The sequence below is a fragment of the Amblyomma mixtum genome, chromosome 4 (assembly GCF_055824585.1).
Source record: "Amblyomma mixtum isolate Tamu chromosome 4, ASM5582458v1, whole genome shotgun sequence".
In the NCBI taxonomy this organism is placed as follows: domain Eukaryota; kingdom Metazoa; phylum Arthropoda; class Arachnida; order Ixodida; family Ixodidae; genus Amblyomma; species Amblyomma mixtum.
This window is the reverse complement of record NC_143015.1, coordinates 88568103-88584583: the sequence shown is the minus strand read 5'-3', so window position 1 is coordinate 88584583 and position 16481 is coordinate 88568103. Positions and strand designations below refer to the sequence as shown.

At 43.5% G+C, this 16481-nt stretch overlaps 1 protein-coding gene across 1 annotated transcript in view; it reads left to right on the top strand.

The window, feature by feature from the left end:
* The window catches only part of LOC149347338 (cytochrome P450 3A8-like), a 40420-nt gene extending 25007 nt beyond the window's left edge, over positions 1 to 15413 (top strand). Inside the window, exons 7-14 of the mRNA XM_089585556.1 lie at positions 639 to 769; positions 1287 to 1362; positions 3349 to 3424; positions 5368 to 5476; positions 7043 to 7131; positions 7659 to 7799; positions 9345 to 9510; positions 14448 to 15413. Of these exons, the coding sequence (XP_089441682.1) occupies positions 639 to 769; positions 1287 to 1362; positions 3349 to 3424; positions 5368 to 5476; positions 7043 to 7131; positions 7659 to 7799; positions 9345 to 9510; positions 14448 to 14531 (872 nt within the window). The 3' untranslated portion in view covers positions 14532 to 15413. The remainder of the gene's footprint in view (positions 1 to 638; positions 770 to 1286; positions 1363 to 3348; positions 3425 to 5367; positions 5477 to 7042; positions 7132 to 7658; positions 7800 to 9344; positions 9511 to 14447) is intronic.
* Positions 15414 to 16481: the final 1068 nt, after the last annotated feature.

Genomic DNA, 16481 nt, shown 5'->3' with positions numbered 1-16481 from the left:
AGTATGCTTTACTGCTGTGAAAATAGCAAGAGGCGTGGCATGCTCACCAAAGGTGTTCGCCTTCTGCAAGACAACGCCCCAGTTCACAACTAACATGTTGCCCAGATGGAAGTACACTGCTGCGGCTTTCAAGTTCTACCGCATCCACCTTATTCACCCGACCTCGCACCATCGTACTTCCACCTCTTTCCAACAGTGACGTCATATTTGAAGGGCAAGCAATTTCCAGATGATGAGACCCTGATTTCTAAAATCACGACATGGCTTTTGGAGCAACCTGTCGACTTCTACAAGCCAGGTGTTTACAGTTGCATAAAAAGACGGGAGAAGAGTGTGTCCCTGGGTGCCACCTATGTAGAGAAGGACTAATAAATCTGCAAAGTTTCGTTGCTCTCCGTCTAAATTAGGTGGGTCAGGGGAAATCTTTATTGAACGCCCCTCGTATGTTCCACAGTTTCTATCGAGGCACAGTTGTCCTACAGTATCATTCCAGCTGAATGGCATTTGTATGTCAAAGGCTGCATGACGTTATTGCGTCACACAAGTTTTCAGTACGATTGTTTTTAACCGCGGCGTGTGCAGCTGTTGCAGATATAGGTCATTCTAAACCAGCCGGGCGTGTCATTTTATTGTTGCAGACTGCTTCCCGGAGCTACGCTTCTTATGGCTTCTTGTCGCCTGGGTAACGTCACGCATTGTGGTCCCTTATTTCGCACTGACCATTAAGCTCATGGAACCTGTACTGAGTGAAAGGAGGTCAAAGGCACTGGTAAGCATGTGACATTTGGTAATTTTAGCAGCCTGTGAAAAGAGTCGAAGCACGAGCAAAATCAAGAACAGCAAATAAAGCTAATGCTCCTAAAGTAATTGTTGATTGAATAAGCACTGTTATTTTAATATACATCCATTAGTTTTAACCTGCATGCTGACTTTTCAGATTCTTTTTTTACTACTGCTGATTGAAAGTAATGGCTGTGACCCCTAAGATTGCTTACAATAACAAAGTACAAGTGAGACCACCTCTTCCCGGTATGAGACGTATTGCGAAGTAAACTACTCCGGGTGAGCTGGTAGTACATTGTCACAAAAGTACGCAGCGAATAAGCCGAAATCCGGACTAAAGATGAGAACACGCGGAATAAACGCTGAACGCCAACTCCAAATTCGTAAGCGGAAAGGAAAGTTTGCTATTCTTGCGTTCTCTCATTATTTATGATCTATTCATTGCGCTCATTACGATTTTTTCTTGACGATGAATACTTTGGTTCAAATGAAATCCTTTGCAGCGCCAGAAGGCTGACGTGCTGCAACTTCTATTGAACAAAGAGACCAGAGGTGAACTATTTCAAAACGGCAAGCACGGTAAGCGAGATATTCGGTTTACCCAAGTCATTTCTTAGGCTAGTTCGTAAAGCATTCGAAGTTTGAAAGCGTATTTGAATACAGGAGACTAGAGAAGAGCACCAGATAAGCAATTGTTCTTTGTAGTTCTTTAATCCCCTGTCCTTACCTGCAGTTTGAAATTCCAAATTTCTGGGAATATATTTTTTTTTTCACATTAACTTGATTGAAGTGCTCTATACTGCCTATCCTACTGTCCATCATTTGCATTTATTCCGCCTGCGCATGCCAGAAAGGATACGGTCCTTAGTCGTATGTATTCTGCTTTTGTGGCTGTAGCTCTTATTAATTTACTCATTCAAAAATGCCCTTAAAAGCCCTCTTTCGAGGGTAGTACGTGATTTAGTTTCATATTTCTAGGAACTCAAAAGAAGATAAGTCAGAAAAAGAAAACGTTTGCAACTACTCATTATGTGGAACTACAGGAGCGACGCTCAATGCGGCAGCACTCTCACTCGGAGCGCGCAGTTTATTGAAATAATAGTCGTATCAAAAGACAATGTTAAAACTAATATTCAAGAACAGGTCCACAGAAGGAAGCATAAAGAAAAAAAAAAGCCTAGGCGAGAACTCTGGAAACAAGAGGAACAAGAAAAGTAGCACCCAAAACAGATAAAAAAAGATGCTCTCGTCAAAGCGTTCTCAGTGAAACTGAAGAAGAGAGAGAGAAACAGTAAAACTGGTACAAAGCAAAATGCGATGACCGAGTCTTTCACCGGAAGCCCTTACACAGCTTTTGCAATCAATTGCGCCCCCGTCAGTATCAAAGGTTTGCTAACATTGTGCAGTCAAATTGCAGCTCAAACGTTTAAACTTTTTGGCGTTTAATGGCCTCGATCCGTCAATCCACGTTTGTATTTTTTTTTTTCAAAAATGAGCATATCAGCATCGGTCATGAGTGCAGAATTTTCTGGAACACTACTATTCCAACACCAACCGGCCACGGCTTCCCAAGCCCGCGGAAGTTTTTTCAACGCTCTCGAGACCGACTGCTAGTTTAAAGCAAGGGACACTGAGGAGAAATTGAAGTTGGCTTGTATCGACAGAATACCAGCTCCTGATTACAAAAACGCCGCTCATACTGACAACAAAGCTCTTGTAACGCAGAAAAGAGCAAGAACCAAAATACAGGTATCGCCGCCACAGGCCAAACTCGCAAGTACAAGCGTGATGACGTCGTAGGACAGAACAGTGTTGCTAGAACCAATGCTTCTAGTAACACTGGGACACGAGAAGCCACAAATCACTGAGGCGCAGCCAATGCATGCGCAAATCTCCTTGACGACGTGAGATGGCGCCACGTGCCCGGCAGCTACGCGCGCGCCTACAGCATCGGGACCAATCAGCGCCGGCTCACCGACGCTAGGCGGGCTCCCGATATTCCGCTAACGGTAACAAGGTACACGGTATTCTAAAGGGTATGCGGTATGCGAGAACTTCGTTGACGACTTCGAGAACGGGATTCATCGTAACGCTGGCAAAACGCCGTTGCAAACGTAAACGAAGCGACAGTAGCGACGGCCGCAATAGCTGATAGATGCTTTCAACGTGTGGCCGGTGGTAGCTTTCTTTTCGGCTGCTGTTAGGCCGCTCTGCTGTCCGTCAGAAATCACGGAGTCTGCGTTACGTCATGCGCACGCCATGTTTCACGTCACTTAGTCCTGTGTTGTCATAGGAGAATCCCAAGTTTGAATCAGAGCGGCGGGAAAACTTTTCAACTTCGAATCCAAATTTCTTAGAAATAAATGCATCTTTAGCTTCCGGTCAAGTGGCAACAAAGCCATGAAATGCCGAACTATCGTATTTTGCTATAAAAAATATTAATAGAGCTCTCCTCACTGTCCCTTTAAAGCATCAGATACTATTGACCTGTTCGTCTGACAAGTTTCGAAGCCAGGAATCGTGAGTAGTGTTAACAAAATGTTTTTTTCTGTGAATTTAAAGCAGGGTTTGACGGAGAGACGAAGCTGGCGCTAACAAAAGAAGAAGTGATTGCCAATTCCGCATTGTATTTGATTGCTGGGTACGTGTAGTACAGTGTACTAATCCTTTTTCTCGGAACCAGTGTGACTGTCATAAAAACACTAAACACACTTTACATGTTAGTGGAGAGAGAAGTGTATTGCTCAAGAAGGCACACAGTTGCATCTCTTTCCTTCCAGTGATCAAAGTTAGAGGCACAAACATATCTGTGCAAGAAGGACACGTTTGAATTTTTTTCCTGTTCGTGAGAGTGTACACAGCATTCAACTAGACGCCCAAGTACTTCTGCAGCGATAGCTGTTAAACGTCCGTTCCTGGGTGTTGCGTCGTAAGAGTACTTCGTAGTTTGAGTAGTCGTCGGCGCAGCTTTGAGTGTCCTGCCGTGGGAACCACTTTGAGGGTGGTTACCGAGCAAGAAGGAAGGCATCAAGTGAGCGGAGAAATGTGTGACCGATGGGCAGTTATCACAGGAACCATGCGGAGTATGGTTACCTTAGAAGAAGGAGGGCATCAGGAAGGAGGCGGAAACCCAACCGGAGGTTGGTTGGTTACCCTGGAAGACGGAGAGTATGGCAAAAGTGTAAGAAGGCGCATCCGGCCGGCGGTTGCTACAGAAATCACCCGGAGGGTACCTACCCTCGAAGGAGAAGGAGGGGCTACCAAAGAAGGAGGCTCTCTGGCGATAGCTAGGAGATTTTAATACAAGGTACAGAGCACACACAGACAATGACGACAACTTGTCTTTTTCTGTGTGTGAGCAGTACCCTCTGCTCAATGTCTGGGTGACTCGCCCAACAACGCTCTCTCTTAGAGCGTAACTAGACGATGGTTCCACTGCTAACCATCCGGAAGACGGTTACTGTTGAAGTAAGATGATTTGGCAAAAGCGCGAAGAAATCCCCAACCGGAGGGTAGTTACCTTTGAAGAAGGAGGTTATGACGGGAGCGTGACAGCGCGCAACTGGTACGTTGTTGCCATGGGAACCAGCCGAAGTGCAATTACCCTAGAAGGAGAGGGAGGGCTGGCATGAAAGGCGGGCTTGCTGATAGTGTTGGAAGGAATTCAACGGCAACCATAGAGAATCTGTTTATAGAAGAATAAAAAGGCAGGGTATGGCGGGAGTGGAGGAATGTTGCATGGGCCGTCTACGGTAGCTGCTGCGAAACGCCCCCCGAGGAGAGAATTATGGGTGGCGCTGCGCTTTTAAAGCGCCGGACCGGAGAGAAGGGCTAGACGAAAACGGTTGTGTGTTGAAAACTAATAAAAGCGCCCTGGAACTATGCAGATGTGAGATCGCTCGGATATTCTGTACCACAACATGCCGTCAAGTATGTATACCTTCGCAGTTGTCGCTGGTCAGCCTGCTTCTCTTTAGATTAAGAAAAAACACTTTAGCAAAATGAAGAGGGGATTTTTATAGCTGATAAACTGTTCTCGGAGAAATTACACTTGTGATTGCATGGCTCTTTATCATGAAGTTTTTGCAAGTAATTTTTAGAAGCAGAGGGGCTCTCTCAATCTATCTAACGATAGCCCTTCTTCGTAAGCTCCTAAATTTCTAAATAAAAAATACGGGATGCACAAAATTATAAAACAGCTTTAGGAAGGATCGACAGACGCTTCTATGGTCGGTTTATGAGTAGCTGTGTAGAATAATTTAGGGCTGAGAACGGTTCCGTATTGCAACTAACCTCCATATTTCATATGTGATATAAAGTTAAAATGTATACTAACTGCAAATACGATGATTTCATTCTGCTTCAGTGCACACGCAGGCATCGAAAAGTTTCGCGAAGCCAGAATGTTGTAACGCAAGTACACACTCCTCGCGAGTACTCACTCTCTGGAATGGATTTTAAAGAAACGAATGTGAGATGTAACGACTACCTTGAGTTGCTGTGTACGTTAGTGTGTTTAGCGAAATGTATGCTGGGGCACGTCTTGCAAGCAGAGATTAATTCGCCAATTGTTCGTGTGCGCAGTTTGGAAGCAACACCGAACACTATGGCACTCACGCTACATCTGATTGCTCAGCACCAAGATGTCCAAGAAAGGCTTCGGGAGGAAATTATGGGTGTTCTTCAAACAGATGTAAGGCAAAGTCTGGTATAAGATATTTGCAAGCTTTTTACATACCTGCGTGAGATGTAGCAAAGCTGAAATCACTTATTTCCTCGTAGGACAGGAAAGGTAAAACTGCCGCAAGCAGACGTTCATAGTGACGCGATTGTGTTGCTGTAATACGAACTCAGATTGTGACATATTTTTCATATTTTTCCATTCCGATGTTGGTTTTGTTTTCGCGGTGAATGGAGGCATAAAGAGACAAGGTGGTTGGAGCATGAACTTATCTTTTCCTCAATATTTCTTTCCAGTATAGGCCTCCGCAGTGCCTCAGTGCTTATGGCAGTCAGATGCGGACCCGAAAGACGTGGGCTAGACACTTGCCGGGGTGGTCGCATTTCAATCAAGGCGAAATTCTAGAGTCCCGTGTACTGTTCGATGTCAGGGCACGTTAAAGAACCCCAGGTGGTCGAAAATTCCGCACCCCTTCACTACGGCTTCCCTCAGCCTAGTCACATTGGGACGTTAAACCTCAATAACCGAGCCTAACCATCTTTACCATAACAAGGCTAGGATGAAAATGAAAACCTTCAAAAGTTCTCTAAAGAAACGGCAAGGACCCCGAAATATCCGCTTTTGTGCTGTTAGATCCCCTTTTAGAATAATTATTACGAAGTGTCGTGGTTTGGGAGCGACTACTTCTTGAGTAAAACCAGTGTAGACATTTATTGCGTCAAAGTTATAGAAAGAGCGCAAAAGACACGTAAAACTTTTGTAGGGAAAGACCGCTGTGCCATTCACTTGGTTTCGCATTTGTTTTGCGCTGTTGTAAAAAAAAGGGCTTTTCTTGAACTTCGAAGTACGCATAAGAACGGTGCAGACATCATATGCAGCCGCATGGGTATGTTTCTGTGTTTGCAAATGAGTAACTGCTTGTTTAAAAAAATATTTGCTGCACTTTTTAAGATCACAGCAAACATTTCATCAAATTATAGTGTTTGAGAAAGGCTTTAACGCTTTGTGTTCTATTTGCAAGAAATGTTCGCGGTGTTTCGGCCGTGCTGACGTCGAGCCTCTCTGAGCTGATGGTACATTCCTTTAGTAATTTGCACATTGAACGCAAGGTTATAGAAGGCCCAACTGTTCTACACCATACATAGGATTGGTTCGTCGCCTGCAGTTTTCAAGTGAAAGTCATGCCTCGGAAGAAGTTTTAGAGGTCAGTTTTATTTATTCCAATGTTCAGGCGATAGTTCGTTTCCCTGCGCACAATTTCTAGGTGAGAAAAAAAAAAGTGTTTTAGTGATTGCGTTTTCTAAATTTTCTGTCAAACACAGAAATACAACAGTACATTCACATTCCACTTGCAAAGTCTTAAAGACCAGAGTTAAAGGAGTGGAAGTTAACCTCACAGGCCAGCGGACACCGTGTCAATGTTTCAAATAGGGCAATATACGGCAGCAAAGGATCGCAATATTAGCAAGCTGCAGGCCACAAAGGCTCGGAACTCTATACTGATTTTGGAAGTAATTTTATAATAATATCCAAACTATCCGTGACGTTGTGTAAATAAGCGGCGTTTATATTTCGCAGAAGGAGTTGACGGACAAGAACGTGTCAAAAATGCAATATATGGACATGGTCCTCAGTGAATCAATGCGCTTTTACACAGCAAGTGCAGGGTAAGTGACAAGATAAATCTTATACACATGTGACTTAAGAGCCTGCATTGTAGGAACAGTCATGTTGACAGTATAGTGTGCGAGTAATACTGCATTTTTCCCAAGAACAGCCATCCTCTTTCACTGAACTATCTAATGTGATGACCTGGCCGGAGTCTTCTGCACCCTGGAACGTTTCCCACTCTTCAACTTCATTACTGATATCAAAACCTTGTTTCCGATATTTACCCCTTTCATTTCTAGCTATCTATGTTTTTCTACCATGCATTAACTTACAGCACGAAAGCTAGCCTTAACAGTGCGAAAATGTTATAAGACATGGAAATGGTTTGAATTTTTGTGTTATTTTTTCATCAAAGAAAAATAATCGAGTTAATTTAAGAAATCCTTGCTGCTAGCCCAGACGCCCACCGGAACTCAACGCATCGTCCAGCTGACTTTTTGATGCCATATTAGTCCGTAAAAAACAAATCAGTTGCTCCGACATGGGCACGCAATGATGCCCACTTCGCGCTGACCATATTCAGGTTCGTGACACGGCGAGCCGCAAAGGCGTACGAATATGAAGGAGTCAAGATTCCTAAAGGCGTAAGCGTCATGGTGCCTGTCCCTTACCTCCACCACGACCCAGAAGCATGGCGGGAGCCTGGAAAGTTCGACCCGGAAAGGTAAAAATGTAGCCGCTATACGAATTTAAGGAAACGAAATCCGAGTATGCATGTAGCTGCCTGCCACCGGCGTATGCACTTTTATTGACCAAGTGTAAGGCCCACTGATCAATTGTTATTATTTTTAACACTGCCAAATATATCACGATATGGTACTTATTCGTCCATGCAAAGCTGTGCATGATTCTAGGCTCAAGCAACATTTCCAATAATTTAGGCTCAGCGACTATGGTTACCACCCCGAGGGAAAATGTGCATTGCCAACTGAGTTGTTTTCGTGGAGAGAATAGGCAAGACCCGGAACTTTTTCACAAGTACCAACCTAAAGAGAAGAGGCTGACCAAGGACTCTTTGTTTATTGTTTTCGTGGAGAGGAAAGGTAAGACCCGAAACTTTTTCACAAGTGCCAACCTAAAGGGAAGACGCTGACCAAGGACTCTTAGTTTATTTGTGCGGCGTGTGTCACATTGAGTTCAAAATGTCTAAGAATTAGGAGGTTTACGAGGATAGGGTGCAGTTTTTCACTTCCTCTACGGTGAGAAATTGAACGGGGGAATTTCTGGGCTTGGACATACTACAAAGACAACTGAAAACGCGAATAATGCGTGATAATAGGCGCCATAAGCAGAAAGGCTATCACACAGATAAAGCCCTGAACTTCCATTTAAGATTGTGCCATGTGGTGTCTATATACTAAGGGGAATACAGCGATCTTAAGCATGACCAAATGTTAGTGCTACTTCAACGCAAGCCTCACCCGTTGCACGCCCGCGACGTTTTCCCGCCCTGAGACGTCGGGGGCAGTCGCCGAAATAATAAGTTATATAATACCGACGCGAAGCTCTGTCATGAGCAGCACAGGGTAGCTAAACTGGCCTAATAGGTCAGGGCTGAGAGCAGTGGAAGAAGCGCCGTGTGGTCGTCTGGCTCTAATAATGAGCTGCTTTTCATAATTGTGTGCGGAGTTAGTGGCATAAAATGGGCTGGCCAAATCTTCGCTCATATTGAAAACCTTGTTTCTCGACCCACTTTTCCCGTTATATTTTTCTACATTTCCTTCTGCGCGTTGAAATACTTAGTCGACGATACGTAAAGAAAAAAACTTGGTACAAATGATCCAGGATAAATATTGGTGCAACCTTTCATCGTTTATTGCAGTAGGACATTATACTCGGCGAATTTTAAAATCGCTAAGTACTGTAACGCAGGACTAGACGGACCAGTTTTATTCCGACCCGTAGCCAGAGACGCGCCCAGAGCGAACAGCCCAAGCAATTACGACGAGTACTGACTGCTGATAATGAATGAAGCCACAGTTAGATAGAATCACATCGCCTCTGTCACCAAGACTGACATATCTTCCGAAGGAATCATGATCCTAGGCCTTCTCATATTACTTTAAGGGCCAAGCCACTCCTTTCAACATCGCATCGTTTATAGGCCCTCTTAGGTAACAATGAATTATGCCGCAAGTTCTGGTTTATTTTCTCTATTCACTGAGTTCTAATAAGCTCTACACTTCTACGGCGCTGCTTTCACACGCAGGTTCAGCCCTGAGAACAGGTCTCGGATCCATCCGGCCAGTTTCCAGCCTTTTGGCAAAGGACCAAGAGAATGTTTGGGTCGCAATTTCGCACTTCTAGAAATGAAGCTAATGCTTGCCAAATTTCTGGCGAACTTCAAGGTGTCTATTGACGAAGAGCATCACAAGGTGGGCATGTCGTTGAGTGTATGATCTCTTGACAGCACATGCAAAAATGCACGCTGTATGCGAATTTACTCAGTCTTATAGTAATGGTCAAAAAATATCTCAGATGTTCGCGTCCTACCTAAGGCTATCCATGCGCTGAATCAAAGCTGAACTTCAATACAACATTAAAGAATTGCGCATGAGTTGTATATGAATAGGAACCGAAAGTCGGGAAGGTCAACCGGGTTATTTTTCGGTTGGCTGCCATTCAGACGCAAAAGGATTTTAGTATACTCAATATTGCGGAGAAAAGGTACGAACGTATGAAAATAGTGGGACGAATCAAGCGAGCGGTGCAAAAGCACCACGCTTTACACATGCACAGGATTACCTTAAAATGACTCCCAGGTGGCAACCACTCCGGCTATAGTCCGATCTGTGCTGATATAATGAACAGGCTAATATAACAGAGGAGCACTCTCCAGCTCAACACGTCTTTTTTATTAAGCACTGGGTATGCACAATACACAGATATAGTGAAAGGTATAGAACATCAAGGGTTCGCTTACGGGAAACGTGGTTCGTTTTTCACAGGCAGCGTTCCGATTCTCCTGAAGGTGGTAGCCATTCTGCTCATACCTCCAGCGAGGGCTTCAGCTGAATCTATAAGCTGCCTACTACACGTCTTCAAAGTACACCCCATGAACCCCTTTCATTTGATAACAAGTACACATGATCGAATACGTTTGTACTGCAACTGGCAATGCAAGCAAGGTTTCTTGGGAATCCTATTTAGAAATCAGTTAAAGCAGCGTCGAGCCGAAGGCAACAGAGTAAGGTTCCTTTGTTGGCCAGGCTGAGGACGAACATGCAGATCAACGACCACCAAATGTAGACGTCATTCGGCAAAACTAACAGAACTGTACGAATCCGGCCTGCTTATTTCCTTGAACTTCTATACTACTTCATCTTTTTTCTTCAAGCAGGCAACAGAGCTATTCGTTCCTCATGCATCATACATCTTAGAGCTTACATGCATTCTACATGCTCTGTGAATCAGAACTCCACTCCCGTAGCCCAGAAACAACAGGGTGGGGAGCAAGAAAATAAGAGTGAAAAAAGTATAAGTCAACCAAAAAAAAATGGGCACGACATCTCTTCCTTTGTTTAAGAGTTTTAATTGACAGTAGGGTGCGTCGGTAAATGAAAAAAAGAAGAGCAACCGTGGTCGCGGTAACTGCGTTAAAGATCGGGAGGCTGTTGAACTCTCGGAGTGAAGTAAATAATAAGACAGGATTTATCACAAGAGGAATAAAAAAGGGGAAGCGACAAGGAGACACAGCAAAAAAAAAAGAATCAATTAAGGCACTAGAACGCCGCTCCAAGTGTACTCCAGGCCATCTGTCAGGCAGAGTTGTGGGCAGGAGAGGAGTACATGTTGCATCGTGGGCAGGAGTGCTTCGAGGGAAATTGTGTCCATGCTCTGACGTGTGCTTTAACCGACGCGTTTGTTTTTATAGAAGGCCACAAAAGAAAACAATCGGCGATTATGCAACATGGTACGAAAGCATCGATTTTTCGCTTCTCAACGTCGCTGTAGCTGAGAGGAATTCTGTTCCTCGCTATGGCGCTGGCGCCCAAACCATTGCTGCTGCATTCGCCTTGGGCGTCAGTCTGCTACTGCGGCGCCTGCGCCAGGGCCAGGTTAAGAAGGAACAGCTATCTCCGCACGCTTCGAAGTCAGGACGAGAAGTGAGCGGGTGCGACGGAAGAGGCTCTGGCTTAGGTGCAGTTCGCGCTATCGTGGCGTGATCGAGAGAAGCGATGACAGTGCAGCGCGTAAACGTCACGTGCTGTCCTCGGGCTAGAGCTCAAGCCTGTATGTGAGCTTCACGGAGACACGTCGTGGCACGTATCAGCAGGAGGTTTTCCGTTGCAAGCGGCTCCGTTTGCTTTTAGCGGTGCAGGGTACGTCCCAACTCTAGAAAACACTGGACGACGACTTTGACGAAAGTGGGTTATAATGCTGTCGCATTAGACTGAGGTTTACGCTTGGATTTTAAAGCGCCAAATAAGCAGTAGCCGGTAAGCTGTCCGCGGGTATGTGGACGGGCATTGGCAGCGCGCCGTTCATTGGCCAGTTCTATGGCACGCTGATCCGAGTCAGCGCGGGCTAAGCGTTTTCTCTTACTCTCCGGCGCGCGATGCCGAGCGGTCTTAGCCAGCCATACAGCAGTGCCTCCTTAGGCGAAAAAATTGACGCTACGAATGTGGTAACCAGTCTATGCATTTTGGTCATCCATCTTACCTCGCGATACTTCATCCACTTCGTTCAGATTAGATAATGACGTCATCAGTGAGCCGGCAGTAATATCAGATGCTTTCAACAAATATTTTCACTCAGTGTTCGTTCCCGATAACAATGTCATTCCACCGCTCACCAATATAATTTCTTCTTCAGCAATCAGTGATGTTGTGGTAAACCCTGATGGCATCCTAAATCTTGTACTAAACCTCGATGTTAAGAAATGTACCGGTCCAGATGGAATATACAATGCGTTCCTGGTTCGTTACTCCATGTGGTCATCGAAATACCTGTCCATCATATTCAATAAGTCTTTATCATCTGCTACTGTCCCTTCTTCAGGGAAATTAGCCAAATTGCTAATTTATATTATAAATCCTCTTTATAAATCCGGTGATAGGCAATGCTTGTCTAACTATAGACCGATTTCTTTGACATCACAATCATGCAAAATGTTGGAACACGTCATTCATAAACACATCATGCTTTTTCTTGAATCCAGTAATTTGCTATCTAACTTTCAGCATGGGTTTAGGCGCGGTTTTAGTACGGTAACACAATTAACAGAATTCACTCATGATATATTACTTAACCTCGATATCGGCAACCAAGTTGATGCCATTTTTATAGATTTCTCGAAAGCGTTCGATACTGTTCTACATTCCAAACTTCTTGCTAAACTAATGCTGTACTAAACAATCCTCACTTGGTTGATTGGATTTCTAGCTTTCTCTCATCCCGTTCCCAGTTCGTATCTTACAATTCTTCTCATTCCGCTGCTGTTGATGCGACGTCAGGAGTGCCTCAGGGTTCCGTCCTTGGACCGCTACTCTTTTTAATATATATAAATGACTTGCCACATAACATTTCTTCTAACATTCGTCTTTACGCTGATGACTGCGTTTTATACGAAGTAATTAATGGCCCTAATGATCATCGTCACCTCCAAGAGTCATCTGCTATGTTTTGTAGTTGGTGTAGTACCTGGCAAATGAGAATTAATTTCGACAAAACCGTCCTCATGTCCTTTTGTAACAAATCTTCCGTTTCCCATTTTAGTTACTCGTTCAATGGCCGTGTGGTAGATAGGGTCTCTCAGTATAAATATCTTGGGGTCATATTCACGCATAACATGTCTTGGTCTAAACACATTGATTACGTATGTAATAAAGCACTAAAAAACTAGGTTATCTACGACGCACGCTACCCAATTCACCAAAAGACACAAAGCTACTGTTGTATAAATCTCTAATCCGCCCTGTTCTTGATTACGCAGCTGTAGTGTGGAACCCGTACAAGCAGTTTGAAATTAACATGTTAGAAGCAGTCCAGAAAAAAGCTGTGCGTTTTATATGTCATCGTTATGATCGCGATTTCTCACCCTCTTCTACACTTCTCTCATTGAATTTAACCACGCTCTCCGCCCGTCGCCACACTGAATCACTAAAATTCTTACATTGTATCGTCAATTCATCGGTGAGGCTCTCAGTTAACCACTACATTAACTTTGCACCTTTATCATATACAAGAAGTCATCACGAGCTAAATTTAATACCGTATTTTGCACGTACTAATTTGTTCAAATTCAGTTTTTTTCCCCGTTCAATAGAAGCCTGGAATTCTTTACCTGGATCCATTCGTTCATCTCCAGTTCAAAGTTTTATAACTGCCATGGAAGACACATAATACCTGAATATTCCGACCGTGCCATTAACAGTTCCTTTTTTGTTTGTTACTTTTTGTGTGTTTTGAACTTCATTGTGCTCACTTTGTACATATTGTTGTATTTTGTTACCTTTAGTATTTTGCTTTTTGTTTTTTTCCCCACTCCTGCCATAGCGCATATAATTGCGCTGCAGTATGTATAAATAAATAAATAAATATCTTTGAGGTGAATTTCACGGGTCGCGCAACTGTCGCGTCGTGTGGCAGCCCGCTAACCTAACTACGCTGTGGAACGAGGGAGCTCACTGTGGCTGCCTCTCATTCAGTAGACATGCTTACACGCGGCGTCCAGACCATTGGCAACATAGCTACAGCTGTAATACACCCGAGCCCTTTTTCGCACGCCGGCATTCGCTACGATGAGCCTATTTTCATTGGCGCTAACAAGACGCGTCATAGCTTCGACACGTCGTATACGGACCAGAGTGTGGCTGGAACAGGACGTGACAGTCGTATGAGAGAGTGCGCAGTATTCACGCAGGAGGAAGTAAGCGACTGGCCAACAAAACATCCTCCAGTATTTTCTGTTACGCGCCACGCAAGGCCACGGTATTTCAACATGTTTGCTAATATGTTTGCTAATAGGAGTGCACTACAGGCTAACGTAAGCAAGAAGCCGGGGAAAGAGACATACATCGGTTTCTTCGTTTCTAGCCCTAGCGGACACCGCTTTCGTTTCGCTCTCCTCCGTCTTCTGGGATATTATTTAAAATTCCTTTTGTTTTAATATGGGCGTCGCTTACGACGAGTAGAAATCTCCTCAGCCTTTGCATCCCGTTTCCCGGTTTGATGAGGTAGAGACCATATTATAAATATTGTCCTAGTCACACTTGATGAAATGATGCCTTCTATTTTATCCTCTCTTCGGGTGTGTACTTTAGACTGCTGGCGGAAAAACAGCTCTAAATTATTTCTCTTTCCACAACAGGAGCCTATCAAGCTCAACTCGTCATTCATCATTACGATTGTGCCAAACGGCGTCTGGATGAAGCTTGAGAAAGTGCACCCATGAAAGACATTTCGAAAGAGAAAGTGGAAAAGCCTACCGGAGAATAGCAAGATCTCCAACTGCACCACAACTTACACGCTTCTCTACCTTTGGTGCCGGAGAACACAAGCTTATGTATTTCTTTGCTCCTCCTGAAGCTTTTGCGTTCTTGTGAGCTGGAATCTTTTCGTTAAACACTAATTCCACCAGCACTGCAGAATACTATAGTCCACGTGATTTCGTCAATTTTAGCTGCAATATCGTCGTGCAGTAGTTCTTTACTCGTGTCTTACGTGCCCGACATTTTCGGACAATAATTTTTAATGAAAAACTCTAAGTAACTGGTATAGAAATGTCTAATGTAATAGACCGTTCTTGAGATATGTAGAAAAATCTTTTTTTTTTTACAGCGTTTCCATCGATCGCATGGAGAAGTTCAGACTTCCACAGAAAACCAACAGGGAACGCTTTTGATGAAAAATTCTTTTGTCCAGAATTGTTTGGTATGACGGTGCCTTTTTTGAGTGCCTTAATGCTGCATCTCACGGCACCCTTCCTTTTGCTCGCTCTCTTCGTGAAGTACAGGCGCTTCCTAAAATCAAGGACGCTACTATGCTTTCAGTCAAAATGCAGCGAAGGAACTCAACAATGAAATCCAATCGTGTTTCATAGCTGTGAAGTCGTATTCGAGAGAACGGTGTTTTTAGAAGTGCCCTTCCTAAAACTAAGAATGCCCTTTTTCGGGATAACTGGAGAATATCCTTTGGAAAGCATAGTTGCAGGGTTCGTTATACCGATCTTTCAAATTTGAAATAACAAGGGCAATTTTCGCGAAATTAAAGAATTTTTTTAAATGGTACCCCTAATAACAAGTTTACAGTTTAAATCAGGGAAATATAGGTAATGATTACCAAACGCTATAAAAGCGTATAGGAAAGCAGAGTTCGTAATTCCGCACACTGGTATTTTTATTTACAGTAGGTCAGTTACAGAATGCATGAAAATAAAAGTTGGCTTGTTTTCTTCTTTGTTTGCAGGAAATATTTCGCACTTTTTTCTCCATTTGTTTCTGTTACCGTCCAAAGGCGTTCTTTTCAGGGTGTGTTACTTATCAGCATTTACATACACAAAACTATATTTGTTTCACATTGTCAATAAACACAGATTTGGGAAGAAGAGTTAATGTGCGTCACTCCAATCCCCTCGCTTTCTTGATATCCTACATGTGTGTGTGAAGATATTTTGTTGCACAAATGTCTCAAAATAAAGGATCTTAAATAAAAAGATGTGTCAAATCAACTCATGCTCTCTCAAAAGCCATAGGAAGTGAACGTTTCTCTCTCGTAGTCTTCACTCTGTAAAAACGGTCTGTGCAAGAAAAATGGTTGAGACCTTTTATTCATTAAGCACAAACATAAGTTGTCGATGAATGAAAATCGCTCATCTAATTTCAGTAGGCATCACGGAACCATAGTGAGCTTCAGCTTTATCGCCGTACATATTTTAAATGGGTTGCGAAAAAATTAGTAAATTCTGTCTGGTTGCCAGCCTCTATGGGCAATTTGGTTATTCTGTAACTTATGTTTGATGAAAAAAGCCTTTAAAAACATATGAATTAGCAGCTCTGTGCAATAAACAGCAGTGAACACTAGTCTGCCCACCTACCTTCGCTCAAGTTGCTGAAACATTGTACAATTTGCGAACACCCCAGAGTTGTTTCATATACTTTCCGGTAAGAAATTAATAAAATGTGACAATAAAAAACAGGCGGCAAAAAAATATGTTGTGATGTAACCATGCACTCTCCATTCTGCTCCCGCCAGAGCTAAGAACAAGTAAAACAAGGCCTACGATGGGTTGCAAGTCTTCGAACATCCAGCTAGGCAAACCTCATTTAATCGTAACGTGAATTTACCGCCCAAAGTGCACTTCTACAGAATTTTACACATATCACATTGCAAAAGCAGTGTAGAA